At 38.3% G+C, this 16,908-nt stretch overlaps 1 protein-coding gene across 2 annotated transcripts in view; it reads right to left on the bottom strand.

Annotated features, from left to right (window-relative positions):
* COL4A3 (collagen type IV alpha 3 chain) overlaps nt 1-16,821 on the bottom strand; it is a 58,348-nt gene extending 41,527 nt beyond the window's left edge. For both annotated transcript variants that reach the window (XM_031596352.2, XM_090147280.1), the window contains exons 1-5: nt 16,660-16,821; nt 5,767-5,823; nt 3,002-3,091; nt 1,219-1,263; nt 186-230 (exon numbers count right to left, since the gene is read on the bottom strand). In XM_031596352.2, coding sequence (XP_031452212.2) covers nt 186-230; nt 1,219-1,263; nt 3,002-3,091; nt 5,767-5,823; nt 16,660-16,740 — 318 coding nt within the window. In that variant the 5' untranslated portion in view covers nt 16,741-16,821. The remainder of the gene's footprint in view (nt 1-185; nt 231-1,218; nt 1,264-3,001; nt 3,092-5,766; nt 5,824-16,659) is intronic.
* Between the last annotated feature and the right edge of the window lie 87 nt (nt 16,822-16,908).

The raw sequence follows: 16,908 nt of genomic DNA, 5'->3' as shown, positions 1-16,908 counted from the left end.
ACTTCGTAGATTACAAAGCGGACTGAAATCATTACAGTGAGTAAGAATTGCTAATGCTAAGATGAGGTTAATTGACAGACAACTCAGATGTTGACACTGGAGTGAGTATGCTGGGTTGAGACTACTCGAGTACTGAAGAGTATTTTAAGAGAAAAACTTGATAAGTCAGATTCATTTTTACTTACTGGAAGGCCTGGGGGACCTGAAAATCCAGGTATTCCTGGGACTCCCTAATCATACAAAAACAGTAGAACAACATCACTAATATTAAAGAAGATCTTATCATGCAGTTTTCCTTTTTGTCATATTCATAAATAGAATGATACATTCCACGACATAAATTTTAAAAATACTTTGAAGGCATAGAATGGCTTGGGTTGTCACCATGAGCAGGGTTGCTATCCACTAGACCAGGCTGCCCAGGGACCCACTCAGCCTGGCCTTGAACACCTTCAGGGATGCGGCACACACACAGCTCCTCCAGGCAGCATATGCCAGTGTCTCACCACAATCTGGGTAAAGAATTTCTGTGTAACCTAAATCTCTCCTCTAAAGTTATTCCCCCTTGTCCTATCACTACCTGCACTTGTAAACAGTTGGTCTCCCTCGTAGTTATAAGCGCTCTTTAAGTGCTGCAAGGCCATCATGAGGTCTCTCTGATGCCTTCTCTTTTCCAGGCTGAACAAGCCCAGCTCCCTCAACCAGCAGCCCTCTGATCACCTTTGTTGCCCTCTTCTGGACCTGGTCCAAAAGCTCTATGTCTTCTGCTTGTGGCCCCAGGCCTGGACTCAGTACTCCAGATGGGGCCTCATAAGGGCAGAGTGGGTGGGAAAATCACTTCCCCTCCTACTGCTGACCACCCCTCTTTTGATGCAGTTCAGGATACAGTTGATCTTCTGAGCTGCGAGCACACACTGATGGCTCATGCCCAGCTTCTCGTCTATCAGAGCACCCAAGTCCTTTACTGCAGGGCTATTCTCCATAAGTTCTTCTCCCAGTCTGCAGATGCATCTGGGATTGCACCGACCAAGGTGTGGTACCTTGCACTTGGCCTTGCTGAACCTCTAAGGTTCACGTGAACCCGCTTTTCAAGCTTGTCCAGATCACTTTGGATACCATCCCTTCCTTCTGTCATATAAATTCATTTTTCACAAATTACTGTTAGCTTTAAACAGGATATTTAATACATACAAGCTTGTTTAAAACAAAAGTACTTACTCGTATACCTTTGGGTCCTGCTAAGCCCATAGGCCCTGGTGAACCCTAAACCAGAAATGAACAACTTCATATTTCAGTATAATAGAGCAAATGCAAAACAGGGTATACAATATTTTTTAATATTAGTACCAATGTGTGCATATGCAACTATATAAATATATATAGGATTTATCTACTACAAACACTAAAAGAAACAAACATTTAATCCAGCTTCTATACGCGGTGTCATTCTGCCCTACCTTTCAGTGTTTATAGGAGATATACCTCATCATAGCTCAAAAAATAACTGTCAGCATCTTAAGAAAGCAGTTCCTATAGATCTGTTCAAACTGTGAGGACCTCTCTGTGAGGAAAGAGCTGGAAGCCTCATCAGTATTCAAGAGTTTTCCACCTCCTAGGCATTAATGATGTCAATGTAATGATTGGCTGTATTCAGGTACCAGCCACTCTAACCTGCACTGTTTTGTCTAGAAAGGAAACCTAGGAGCAGGTTGAAAGAGAGCTACACAGAGAGTGTGCTGAAAGAAAGACAGCAGAACCTGTCACAGCACAATCTAGACAGAAACTGCTAGAATTACTGCAAGATATTTAGAGCATTATTGATGAGACAACTTTTACTCTACCTTGAAAGGAAATGGGGAATGTACAGAACCACAGAGCTCTCAAAATCCTGCCCGACAGTTGATTTAAGATAAAAATCACGTGCATTGGATTAGTAAAAGCTAACACAAATATACTACAATATATGATATTCAGGCAAACAGAGATGTCCTCACTAGATAAATAATTCTTACTTTTTGCTATTCTGCAGAAGTTATTATCACTTATTACAAGGGAAGTGCATGACTGAATACTTTTTTTGTATTCAATGAGTTTACATAAACAGCTCATCAACATCTACAAGATTTCCCATAAGTATAGTTCAGCAAAATAGAAGAGAGAAATCAGAAAATAATGCAACAACACCCAAACAAATTAAAATTATAAAGAAACATTTATTTAAAGGTGTAGATAAAGGGGGAAGCCACAGGATGGAGGCCCTAGTTGTAGCGTGACTATGGCAGTGCTGTCAGTCTTTCTTCCTAACTTACACTATGTCAGAGTTTAGGCCATACTTACAAATAGCTTATTCAGCAAAGAGTGATTTTATTGATGACAGCAGGAATGTCAAGACAAATATAAATAATATGTTTGGATTTTTTTATTTTTTTATTTAATCAGCAATTTCTTTTTTTCTGGCTCATTCAAAAATTACTGAAAATTCATACTTTGACTGAATTTTTGGCATGTTGGCAAGTAAGACTAAGTCATCAAAGTCATTCTCCCCAGAGTTCAGGTAAATATAAGGCATTTCCTAGACAGAACAAGATTTAACTGAAAAAACATATTTTGCTTCAATTTTTCTTAAATCTATTTTCCATTATTTGCCTCAGTAACAGCTTGTTTCCACTCTTTCTAGCAACAGATGTCAGAACACAGTTTAGACAAAATTGCAGTTATGCTACTGAAACATATTTAGATATATGTTCCTTGCCTCTGGCAGGTCAGTCCAAGTGCTTTAGCACAAAAACTTATATTCATATGACCTACTTCTAGTCATTCAAACCTGAACATTGCAGCTTCTGACCACATAACATCAATCACTAAATGGGAGATTCCTGAACACATGGTTTTGTTGTTGTTGTTTTTCCTGTTCTTTTTTAAAATAGTTATTTTTCCAGGCATATCTTAGTTCCACATTCAAGCACAAACCTAGTGTCTTTCTCTCACCACTGAAACCTACCTTTGGTCCCTGTGGCCCTGGAGGCCCTTCTGGACCTGGAAAGCCTCTATGACCAGGTGGTCCCGGAACACCAGGGAAGCCTTTTTCACCCTGTAAATGTTAAGAAGTCTTAACAATATTGCTGATTTCTCTTTTTGATAACTGATTTGTAAGACATTCATTATTTTTAGTACCTCTGAACTTCTACATTCGTGTCTACTACCGTGGCAGATAGATTACCCTTGCCCATACTGACCTGAGCTCTGCCTAGCCTGCATAATATCACTAAAGGAACATGCTAATTATGAAGATATCAGAAGACATGAGTATTCAAGTTTTCACAGAGTACAGAATTTAACTGGCAGCATGAAAAGTTTAGGAAAGTAGTTGATACATATTTCTTCTTAATATTTCTTTCCCATGTTTAGCCTGAACAAGAAACACAGATTTGAAATCACCATAGCACTCCTAATTTCTGATTGACAAACACAATGACTGCTGTTACACAGCAAGGCCAGTTCCACACCATCAATACCTTTCTTCGTGAAAGCCACAGGAAGAATCAGTGAAAGTGAAAATGTAGTAAAACTGTTCAGATAGAATAAAAATAAGTTTAAGTTACAGCATTTTAACATTTTACTGTGTCTCAAAGATTAAGCCATCCAATTATATTTTTATATTTTTATGTCCTTTTTTAAAGGCTAAGTCCAAATAATCAAACCATGTGAAGGAAACACAGAAGACTGAAGTTAGCCAAGTAGAAAAAGGAAGGTGAACTTAGATAAGGAATGGCACTCTCAGTTTTTTAGTTAAATATAACAAACATGCAAGTTTTATCCCAGTTAAAATAAAAGCCTAGGGACTCATAGAAAAGATTCAACTCTTTAGATAGAAGCAGTTTAGCATGATCCCTTTTACTTCTTCTAACCACTCTATGATTGTATGACTTCATTGAAGAGTTAATTATTCAGGACTGTTTATATCACAGTGTGAGATGGAAGAGAGAGGATGGGGTTATCAACTCCTTTGGAGTCTATTTTCCTACTATTTTATCAGAGGGGACTTGCATACAAAAAGCATTTGCAATTCTGCTGTGCATAAGTTATCTTACTGGTATCTTAGTATTCAATGTACAAGACAGCCTGCAAAAAAAGACTTGAGGACCTGAAAATACCTTGGCTTGTCTCTCCACCAATTCTCACCTCTCAAAACCTCAGATTTTAAATATCATCTGAATTGTGAATGTATATATATATATAAACACAGAAAATAATCCCAGAATATTTAATCACACATAAAGGATGAAGATGGCATTACAAAGCGTCTCTGAGATCCGTATCACAAACAGGAACAGCTTTTTAAAACAAATCATTTTTTTCAGTCAGTGCCGCCCCAAGAAAGGCAAAAAGGAAATGTTGTACCAAGATGTGCCACTGGAGGGGGTGCGGTACTATCCCATACAAAACGAAAGTAATTCTGAAACTACTGAACAACACACTGCAGCGAGGTGTGGGATGCACATCAGCTGCAGAGGAGAAATGTGTTTGCCTCACCACTCATCTCCATTCTGCACCTGCAGTTTTACCCACACTTTCTTCTTGACAGATCAAAAATATCAAGATCTTTCAGGTTGGAGAATTAATGTTGAACAGTTGTGAAAATGTACCAATGAATGTAAATTGTCCTTAGCTTCAGCAGTGTTACCTACTAATTGCTCAGTAGATTTAAAAGGGAACTGATGAAGACAAGTGGGTGTTCACTCATCAATATTTCTCTCTTAGTGGCCAGCTTATTATTTTTTTTTTCTTACTTTTCACATTTTATTATGAGAGAACTTCTCTCCACCACCAAAACTAAGCTTCCTAAGGGTAAGAATAGCAGTATGACATACTTCATACACAATTACAGAAGTCAAGAGTAATTCTTTACGAACCAGATGTATCGATCAGTGGGAACAATCACAACCCTAAGTGTATATTGAGATCATGGCATGTACACATCTGAAACTTATTGTTAAGGTTTAGTACAGCAAACACTGTGTCCCACAGTTACCCTGAAGTACAACCATGACTTCTCTAATAATGCCCCTTTCATTGTGAATCAGTTGTTTTTCAAACTACAAGAAAGAGTTTGAAAGAATTTTTGGCATTTGTGTAATTCAGGTTTGTCTAAAGCACACTGAGCCTCTGCCAAGCTACTATTGGCAACAGGCAGAGTTGCAGTTCTGTTGCTTTTGATAGACTTGACACTGTTGTCCTGTTCCTGACAAGGTGTTTGTGATCAGGACCCAGAAACTCATCTCGGTCTGCAGATTTCTCTGTTTGATACCAGAGCATGAATCTTCCCTTCAGGAACTGGAAAAGGTGAGGTCAGTGGTGGGTGCAGGTAGGCAAGGTCCAGAGGTAGAAAAAGGGTACAATGAACAAGATGCCATTATGAAATTTGCAACAGGAGAGCTGATGCTGCCAAGATAGTGAGAACTGAAAGCATTTGCTAGGAATTTATAACAGGAACCTAACCAAACATCACACAAAACTGTAAACAAGTATTAATTAATTAACATTAATAAATATAAATTGATTAATAAATATATTTTAAATTCTTAATCAGTGTCCAGATTATTTTAACCTTTTTTTGGTGGGATAACGTATTGCCTTTACAATTCACCATAGACCTCACTGACAGAATACCAGCACAAAATAAATTCACTTGCTGTATCAACTCAACTAATGCATTATTCATTTTCCACTATAAACTAATCCTAGGTAATATATATTTGCTCTTACCTTATTGCCTTTCACGCTATCACAAAAGCAGGGGCTTTTACCTTTGCATACACAGTTCTGGAAAAAAAAAGACAATTTATATAACAAAATCATTTTCCTCATCGTGTTTCTTGGTGAAGGATAAATGAGAACTGTTTTTTTTGTTTGTTTTTAAGATAATAACTTAAAAAAATGTTCATGAAGAGTGGCAATTCCCAACAGAAGAATATAGTTCATTATTGCTCAGTGCAGTGTAAGTAACTTGATAGAAAGTATAACTACTCACGTACTCAGTTTGAGCTGGGAGCTCAAGCAGAGCTGCAAAACACATCTGAGATCCCCTGGGGACTATGAGTTAACCTCCCTATGCCCTGTTTCTGCTACAGCTATCATGCAGTCAGGACCTGAGCTAGCCTAGTCCATCTGGGATGACTCTGCAGAAGACTTCTCAATGCTCAGGTAGACATATCCTATCTCAGTGTAGTAAAATAATCTTAATGTAATTTTTTTACATATTAAAACATTGTTAGGATTATTGAAGCTATGTATCTCATACAGAGGTAGAGTACACTGTATTTATTGTCTTTCTTTGTATGCTTAAACTCTTTCCTTTGCTTTTGAAGCTTTTGCTGAATGACTTTTTCAGTAGTATCCCTTTAGAAAGAAGGTTATTTTTCAGGTTACCGTCTCATTTTAATACATATATTTATCACAATTACTTATACTATGGTACAGGTCCAAACAATAGGAAAGTAACAAATATCCTGTATCGGTTTTAAGAGCATTTTTACAAGTTGCATAAAATTCAGAAAAAATTGAATAATTCTATTTCTAATGGGATTAAAGCCTTTAAGATAGTATGATATAAAATTTCTATTTAAATCTTGAAGGACACTTTAAGTATAAATACACAAGTATAAAGTTACAGACATCTCAAAATGAACTGAAAACAGTCTACATGACAATCAACATTCTTGTTTCCTATTCAATATCAGTGCCTTCCAACACCAATAATTATTTTCTTCAAAATAGTACATCTTACTGACACATTTTTGGTACATGTCTGATAAGCAGTATAAAACTGGAACCTGATCAGTGTTCATCTTACAAAGGAAAGATGTAAACATACAGCAATAAAGGTAGTTTTCAAATACAGGCCCCACACGTTACTGCTGTACAGAGCTGGTGAGTGACTCAAGCTACCACATCCTTAAGGCTTGCATATGCAAGTTGTAAATTAACTGCAAAACCTATGAGACCAATTACTCAGCAAACTCAATTGCTAAAGCAAAGTTGTAGCTTACAAGTTTAGTAGACACATCAGCCCAGGAAAGGTGCTGCTTACTCAGAAAAAGTGCCTGAAGTATTCCAATTTCTCCTGACTTATTCAGTGTAACCAGGAGCACATCCTTACTGACCACACTGAGCTTTCCTGACAAATAGACATCACTTTCTATTATTGCCAGTATTGGCTACTTGCTATTATATCTCTATAGACCTCAGTGAAGTTGCACCTTATTTCTAATCACAAAAGTAATATCAAAAGCAGGTTTATTACAGAACTTATACGCAAAATAGAGTTTTCAGGACATGGAGAAAAATAAGCAAGAGAAATTATTCTTCCACAATGGATACAATCTGTGGAAAAATAGTATGTATGGGTAGAGAAGAAACTTTTTCTTTCAACTTATAATCACAGATTATGAAATGCAGGAACATGCAAAAGTTTATGATGCTACATAACTAATCAATGTTATTCAACTCTTTGAAGAAAAAGAGCCTTTCTTCTTCAAAAAGTGAGAATGCCTAGAATGTGCTTGATTTGCCGTTAGCTAGCTTTCAGATCAATTTAGGTCTCTTTTTGAACACATATAACTTTAAGCTAAACTGAAAAGACCAAAGATGATTTTACATTACACAGACAGACAGCTGGATAACACTAAATGTTTTGGCATATGATTTTTACATAAGATTGGATTACGCCTTCTGTAAAGGAGCTGTGAACCAAGAAATCATTGCTCACTTACACCACTGATGTTGCCTGGATGTCTTCACAGCCTTATAAGATGCCTGCAGCTTCTTTATCAAAGGATCATAACACAACTATAGTACATAGTCAAGTTATACAATGGAGGCATTTAATATTAGTTATTAAAACATTATTTCTCACAACGTCTTCATAAGTACATGCATTACTGCAGCCACATGTTGGCTGCATGTTTTTCAGTTCCGTAACTTGTAGTAATTGACTCAATTTATTTCAAACAAGTAGACAGGAAGATGGAACTAGATTTCCAATCCAAAAATCTAGGCCAAAGAACAAAGCAAAGTCCCTCTATGAACAACAAATCAAATGAATTAAGCAGTGAATCAAAATGTTAAAAAACAATGAACAAACAAACAATGCCAACAACAACAAAACATGCAGAAAAACACTGTGTTGTTGAGGAAAGCATGATGAGCCAATATTTCTCCTTACATGCCATTCTATAAAGACATCTAGGATGACAGAGGAGGCAGAGTGTTTGTTTTTCTAGATCTGGAGAAGAGTTGAGTAGGTCAGCTATAATTTAAATATATACATATATTTAAAAAGAAAAAAAACAAAAACAAAAAAACACAACACAAATAAGCAAACCTGCACCAAAAAATAAAGATGCAGCAAAGTGTGTTGTGGCAAGATCAGGTATCATGTACTGTAAGTAGACTTCAGATGAAGTCTCTATCAAAACCACACAAGATGAGTAATAAAGGCATTCAGAGTGAGATGAAATTAAACGTGTTCCTTAGGAATATAGTAATTCTGTTGAAGAAAGGCTTAAATTTGTATTTTGGGCCCAACTGGTCCTTAATTTCATGAGTGAACACCCCTGGTTCCAGAGGTAAGTCCTGGTTAATGCAAATTAAAGATGACTGTTCAACGTGAGGAATTTCAACATGAATTAAGAGCAGTGCAAATGACATCCTTAATTACACCAGACAGTAAAAATAGCCCAGGTGTCTTTTCTCAAGTGTGTAGTGAAGATCTCACTTTCCTTCACTGGTGGCTCTAGCAGCTTATCATGCTCATTATTAAAACTGTAGTCTGATTTTTATTTAAATTTCATTTTTATTCGTATCTCAGCTATCCTGTCATCGGGTTTTTATCTTCTAACTTCAAGGATCTCTAAAGAAGAACACCACTGAAACCACTGAAACATGAAACCAGGTTTGTTGGACAAAATTTTTTTTTTTTTTTTTTGAGTGATAATACTTTTTCTTCTCCTCTTCTTTATTTGCCTTTTATTTTTCATTTGCTTTCCCAACTTTTCTGCTCAATAACAGTATCCTGAGCTGTCTATAATTTTGCAGGTCATCATAATAATCCTTTTTAAGTAGCAATAAATTATCTGCTAGTTTCCAGTTTTCTATATATTTTCTCTTAGATTTCTTCTTAGATTCTCTTAGATTTAATAGTAATTAAAAATTATGTATCAGTGAGCCAACTCCTTAAAGAGCCCTGATTATGAATTTTCAAGACTGCTGACACACAGAGATTCCTCTTGAGCTGTCTCAGTGCAAAGCAATCACTTTACACATTCCAGCTGTGTCTATAAACCACAACTGAGCATACAGAATAATACTGCTTAAATAGTTGATGTTCATAACGTTTAAAACTACAAAAGGCCCATTTCTCTGATGATCTCTACCATGTGTTTTTTGTTACATCTAATAAAAATGGTTGTAAAATGTTTGTATTAAGTGGGAAATTTTGCTTTAGCAATTATCTGCACAACAGACTTGTGCTGGGGGATGTACGCTGCTCAGAGACACAGCACTTTCTGAAGAGAACTATGCATTAGGTAAAGCTTCTGGCTTGGACACAATCACATTTTTAACAATTTCTCCTAACCTGCCCAAGCAGACACTCTGAGAACACAGCTGTCCAGAATAAAGTTCTTACTGGAAAAGCTATATAAGAACAATCTTTTTTCTGAGTCTAAGATGCGCTTGTATTAAAATACTTAGCTAGACTAACACAGTTAGTAATTCTATCTAGGCACGGTTAGTAGATACGTGACCTTGGCAGTGTGTTCCTCATGCTGTACAAATGTAAATCATCATGTAGCCTACAAGGTTCTGGAGAATGAAGTCCGCTCGCTCCAAAACACTGCTATTCAAAACAAAATACCACTCTCACAATTGCTATCTGTATACTAAAAGTTTTTCATGCATTCTAAGCATCAAACATGAATTCATTAAAATTATCAAAGACCACGAAGAACTTTGTGTTTTTTTAGTGATTGCTGCACCAGTACAACAAAACCAAATTATTAAGACTTCAATAAGTATAGACAACATAGAACAGAAATAGGAGATGATCAGATGAAGGAAAATATGTCAGTTCCCAAACCCTGAAATATTGTGTAGTCACTTGTGAACTGAAAGGCAGCCAGACATTCCTACCTTAGAAGATTCCTGTTAGCAGTAATGAATGCTATCAGAATTCATAGCATTTTGCCTACCAGACGAATGCCTCGAACCTGAAAAAATTATATTGTTTTTCACATTCCATTACAAAGAAATAAAGCTGCAACTTCAATTAATAAACAACTCAATAATATTTTATGCAGGGAGAGCTGACCTCAGGGGATGCTGTGGAAGACAACTGAAACCACAGTCACTGTTATTAAATAAGCTCCATTAAACACTTGTTTTGGGAACTTTGCACAGGGAATAGTTACTGAATCAATACTCCTTCTCAGTATAATGGACCTTAGAACGTTGGGTGGCTGTCAGTATGAGGTACAAAAGGGAAGTCCTAAGCATTTATGATCACAGAAAAATATGTTAATATCATTTCAGAAAAGCATTATTTTGTGTATAATTAACAAATACACAATTGTGATCAATGAACATCCAACATGCACCTATCTGTATTTGATAAGAACCTCTTTACTTTCTGTTCTCAATTTAAAGCTGTCTGGAATTCTTTCAGGAAGGATCTGTTCTTTTATATAATACAAAGATATGTTCATAATTGCATTTGAAAGCCAACTGAAAACTTATGTTAAAACACTGATATGGATAAACAGGAGATGCTGCTGTAAATTAACAATCAGGCAACTTTCTATGATATTATGGGCACATGTGTATGAAAACTCTTTTCACTTCAGAATTTTTTAAACAGTTTTGAAAACTGAATCCCTTTTAAAACTAAAAAAAACGTTGCATAAGAACTTTGCTTAATGACAGTTTTATACAGTTGGCCAAATACATTCATTATAAATATTCATATTTATCACAAGAAACAAGCCAACAACAAAAGCTTTACATGGAACAGTGAAACGGATACAAAATTTTCATTACACTTCTGGTATCTTTTGTCTGTGTTTAAGTGAGGTAAATTACGTGTTTGAAAATAAATCACTTAAAATACCTGCAAATTTTCTACTATATTTCTCTATTCAGTGTAAAACAAGTAAAATGTTGTCATTTAGAAGAAAAGCACCAGTGAGTTTTTACCAGTCAAAATTTGTGAGCTCAGTGATGACCACTGAGGCCTGTGCTGTAGAAGCTGCCTCAATTACGCAGTGTCTCTGTAACATTTTGGGTGCAATTGAAACTGCCCAATTAATCTATAGTGGGTTGGTTTTTTTCCTGTGTTGCTTTTGCTCTATGAAGAGGATACAAAATTATTCCCTCTTTAAATAGAAAGAATCTCAGTTTTCTTTTTTTCTGCTAGAACGCAGGAATTTTTGATACTTCCAGTGACCAACATCTTACTTCACAATTTCCCTAGAGTGTGATGAGGCCAATCAGAAACTGGAGCTAACTGCTCATATTATATTCAAACTGGTAAAACCTTCCCAGGCTGTCGCATAAACGCCATCCCTGTGCTTTGTTGTTTTGTGTTTTTTTTTTTTTCTTCTAATCTTGAACGGAACAAAGGGACAACACAAACAAATATTCTTTTTTTCCATGGGGAAAAAAAGATTAGGCAACTCAAGTCACAGAATTTTCTGTGCAGCAAAATCTTAAGGGTGTTGAATAGCTTATTCATCCGTGTTCTTCCTTTCTAAGAGAGAGTCATCTCAAATAAGTAATCTAATAAATAATTCAGATAATTTAACTAGCTATTTTAATATGATCAGTGTTATATCACACACTGTATTTCTTCCCAGCTGTTAAGTGTGGGAATGGTATTCACCATAAATGTTGTCTCCTCAGGCCTGTATATTTGTATATTCATAGAATTCCTGGTGTGCATCTTCTGTTAAGTGGTGCAAATAGCTATGAAAGCAACAGTGGCTTGCTCACAGAAAGCTTTGCACATGCTTTGGTTTTTCCTTTTTAAAAGGCTTTGTGATTTCACAGATTTAAAACACAAAAAACAAAAACCCACACACAAGAAAGGTTGCTTTTTCTTGCAGCTTCCTCCAAAACAAATTGTGGAAAAAATGCAGCTTAAAGCCCCAATTAAAAAGCCTTCACTGAACCAAGCCAAATGGAACACCTCTAAACCTGTGAGTCTCGTATTCTACCATAAAACTGCTAAGTTAAAATAGAGGATAAGCAAAGAAAATAAAGCTAAGAATACTCGGTGTGGCAAAATAGAAACTTTTCTGTGCACAAGAGAGGCAGGGCCTGTAAACAGTTAAGAAGAAAAAAGCCTTTTTGTATTTCACCTTCCTCCTAGGCTCCTGTAATCCATGCCAACACACTGAGCCTTCTACTGTTACTTTGTTAGGCAGCAGGGTGAGAATGTGACAGTAAAACAGATGACCGGACATCCCATACTAGCTGCCCTTAATAGCAAAGTATTTTGTTTCACAGACCTGTTATGATAAACCAGCTCTAGGTATTGCTGAACAGATGACTAGCAAAGACCTCAAAATAAAATGCTGTTACTTCTATAAGAAATGCAAAGCAATGAAGAAAGAACCAGTTTACCTGCTTACTTTGATCATTTTAATATTATTCAGTCAGCAATATAACTTGAATTATACAGTTTTGTTTGTTTGTGTACTTGCTTTGCAGATTTGTTAGAAAAAGCAACACAGTAAGTGTTAGCAGTTCATGTTTCATAAGTGTTTTACAAGGAACCCCTCGTGAGGTTCAGCATCTTTCAACTGTATGCTGAGGCATACAGCTCTAAACAGAACACTTCACTTTTCTTGGCCAACAGAGCAAGCTCACACGTGGCGTAAGTGAGCAGAACTTCTCCAGTTTTGATGCACTAACATGAAGGCAACTGTGCCAATTTATGCTAACTCTGATCGCGGCCCAGTGAGAAAAACAGCTCGGCAGCACTCTGACACTGGCCTGTTTCTCTATGGAGATGATGGCTGCGTAACAACTAATTACAGATGCAATCAGGATCAGAATAGTCTAGTATAAATTAGGCCCAATTATCAAAGTAACACCCCCATTGACTTCAGCCTTGGGATCATATGAACCAAGTCAAAGAGAGCACTTCACAAAGAACTTGTTTTTCTAACATGCTCAGTGAACTCTCTTTTGTATATTCAGGTGCATGTCTTCCCCTCTCAGCTGCTCTGTGCAACAGAGAGCCTGGGTGCTTCCAAAGGAGGTAGAAAAGGAACACTCTCACCGTGACACTGCTTTGTCCTTCTAGCATTCTGATCCCCAGCTACACAAAGCCAGTCAGCCTGCATCCCATTCTTAGCAGGCTTAGAGATGCTCATGTCTGAGCTAGAACATTGTATTGTTCACTCCCAGAACCATACATCAAGATCTATTTCTGATAGTAATACTGTTTGCATATAATTAGGAAAGCAATCAAACAAACAGATAAAAAATATTGCAAGAAGTAGAAAAGCTTACAAGTATTTGCCTGTGAATTCTAACCATGGAAAAAAGAAATTTAACTGTGGAGTATACAGATTGTGCCTGGTCACAGGTTGCAAACAAAAGGGAGAAAGAGGATGGAAAAAAGGATCTTCTCAAGCTTTGTAGTCACTAAATTTGCTCTCTGTCCTCCCTTGCAACGGTGAAAAAAAATGCAAAGAATAATGATTGCTGTAAGTACAAAATACACAAAACTTGCCTTCATCCTGTGAGCTAATACAATAATTGTGTTACAATAAAAATACAGGTAATGTGAGGTGATGAGCATCTTGCAACCAATTAATGTTGTTCAAGTAGAAACCTTCTTTTCTCCTGAACGACACAGTGTTATCATAAAAATGAACGATGCCACTAAGAAGCAGCACTGATTCAGAATTAATGACTTTGACCAATGTATTTTTCTTATTAGTGTTATTTGCTACAGCAAATTTCAAGGAACACTGTTTAGATTCATGTTTCATTTCAAGATATTCATCACTCTAAACCATGAAAGAAAAGCATGAATGGTATCAACAGAGAGAATTGGATTATACACTTCTGTCAAGATAGTACCAGCTTCAGCTGCTGTTAAAATGAAATAGTGGAAAATAAAATCTCTTCATTTTTTTTCTGAGAGGAATAAAATATATTAGAGGAATTAGAAAGATCTTGTTCCCTGAGTAAAAAATGATTTGTTTTTCTCCTATTATTCTAAAGTATTTATAAGAACAGTGGGAAAATCCGAAGGATTATAACATCAGTATTTGGAGTGAAGGAATACATTAAATAAGCTGAAAGCCTTTGACATGGGAAGATGCTACTTCTGCTGAGTTTTCAGAAGATGTGATTAGAGCATGCCAGTGGCCAGGAATGCAGATAATAATACTCCCTACTATGTGCCAGAAAATTCAAGCTGCTAGGGACAGAGAAGTCATGATTGTGAAGACCAAAATATAAATTTTTATATCGTACCATATAAACAGCAGCAGGCATGAATTAATAATTTTATTTCTTGTATTTGGGAATAAATTACTTATTGAGTTATTAAAAAACATACACTAAAAATGTGCCTATCTTAAGACATCTTACAACATATGCACGCAGCAAAAGTAATAATTACTTGTCAGATATCAATTTATTTTGTATGAATGCGTAGACAATTTTAAAACATAAACACTCTTTCTTTGTAAAAACACTCCATTCCAGATGCAGTGATTCAGCTACGATAATAGATCACTTTATACCAGTTAGCATTAGCCATAAACTAGGAGGTCAAATGAAACTGCTTGTTTTAAAATACTAATTTCCTCCATCATCTAGAAAAAAAATTCTTAGAACAGAATTTTCCCTCTGAAAATATCAGCATCTTTGTACCAAAATACCCAACCCAGAAACTGTGACAGCTGAATTATAAACTGATCTCGGTTTTCTGTTGTAAATCTAGTTTTAACTGATCTTAGACAACATCTGAAATCCCCTGAATTGTCAGGGCATCACTGAATCAGTACCTTGCAGTCAAGCTTTACTTAAATCGCAAAACTGGTAGAAACCTTGAAGTGCAGACACTTCTTACCATCCCATATCCAGCCCTTAAGATGGAAGTGTAAACAAGGATCTGCTTGGGACAGTGTTCCAGAAAGCTGGGAGCTTCATGATTTACCCTTGGCGAAAAGGCTGAAAGACTGGCAAATACTCCAGAATAATACTGTGCCTGCTAGAAAATGGTGAAGTGCTTTACTTAGAAATATGTGATCTCTGCACAGTACACCTCCTTTTCCCTTCCCTGGTAGATAAAAACCCAACACAGATCTACGTAGCCAGAATAAAAGCTTAGAGAAAGTGTGTGCAGTGGGAGGAGTTCCTGGTAGGCAGCCTATGCTCTTACAAGCCATCCAGAAGCGTATATGATGATATTCACGTCCTAGGAGCAGTTAGGGTCATGAGAGGTACCAGCAAAGGAGGAGAATGGAATCAAGAAGAGCAAACTAGGTGAAAGACAGAGAGACGCTCAGTTTATTCATCTTGCTTTCTACCCAGACCTGAAAAAACTTTGTACAAAATTAGTAATTTACTGAAATGGCAAAAATATCCAGTGCGTCTGTTCTACATAAGAACCAAGAGGTATTTTAATTCCTTCATAAACAAAACAATTGGATCATTGTTAAATGACTAAACTTGTCTGAGAGTTAATTACAGAGTACCATGAAAGAACACATGGTATCGAGGTGCTCGTTCTGTTTCTCCTTACCCACGCTAAGTGAATGGAATAGCTGCAACATCTTAAAAGAAATATCATTACTAATTACTTTGCTTTGGTTAATCTTTACATCAGAAGCAACAATTGGCTCTATCTAGCAGCAGCTGAGTAGATCATCTGAATGTTTTCTTATAAAGGTGACTGACAGTGTTTCCACATGCAGGGAGAAATCAATACTGTTGAAAATTGTTTGGCAAAAAGAGAACTTGAAATCTTCTGTAACCAGCAGATTTCTGGAGGACATGTACCTGAAATGCCACACTGCCCTGTTTGCCCTATAGCTACCCGCTCATCTCCGGTTGGGAACACCTATCTAAGTCTTACAGCCCAACAGAGGAGAAAGGCTCAGCGAGGACTGAAGGAGAACAAACGGACCGACAGTGGTGCAGGTGCATCAGAGCTCAGCGACAAACCGCGCTCTAAGGCGAGTTCGCAGCAGAGCATTCGCAGGTGCTGCAGACGGAAGGCGCTGCCTCGCGGTTCCCTCGGGGCCGCCCCACCCACACGGCGCCCCGCGCCCGCCGCGAGCCCCGGGGAGCGCCGCAGGGAGCCGTCGGGCGGCGGGGCGGAGCGGGCCGTGCCCGGCTGCGGCTCCGGGACGACCGCTGCTTCGCGCCCGGGAGAGGCCGCGACCGAGAGCCCCGTCGGCCCCAGCCGCCGTGCGAGGTAACGGTACTGAGGGCGATGCTCAGGGCGAGACGCGCCTCGCGCGGCTGCGGTGCATCATTTCACCGCGCAACACGTTCTCCCTCGCGACCGCTGCGATGCCGAGGGGCACCGCTCTGCTCCGCGGGAGCTCGCGCCACCGCCCCGTCCCGCGCACTCACCTCAGCCGCCGCGCGGCCCGGCCACGGCAGGGCGAGCAGCAGCAGCAGCGCCAGGCGCGGCGGGCAGCCCCCGCCCGCCATCCCGCTGCTCGCGCGGCGTCCCGCGGAGCTCGGCCCCGCACCCGAACTCCGGCCCCGCACCCGAACTCCGGCCCCGGCCCGCCCGCGGCTTTTGGCCCCGGGGCTGCCGCCTCGCACCCTCCTCGCCGCTCCCCGCTCCCTGGGGTGGGGACGGGCACGGGGCTGGCC

Source organism: Phasianus colchicus, chromosome 10 (genome assembly GCF_987193195.1).
Source record: "Phasianus colchicus chromosome 10, bPhaCol1.hap1.1, whole genome shotgun sequence".
Taxonomy (NCBI): domain Eukaryota; kingdom Metazoa; phylum Chordata; class Aves; order Galliformes; family Phasianidae; genus Phasianus; species Phasianus colchicus.
This window is presented reverse-complemented; position numbering and strand designations above follow the sequence as displayed.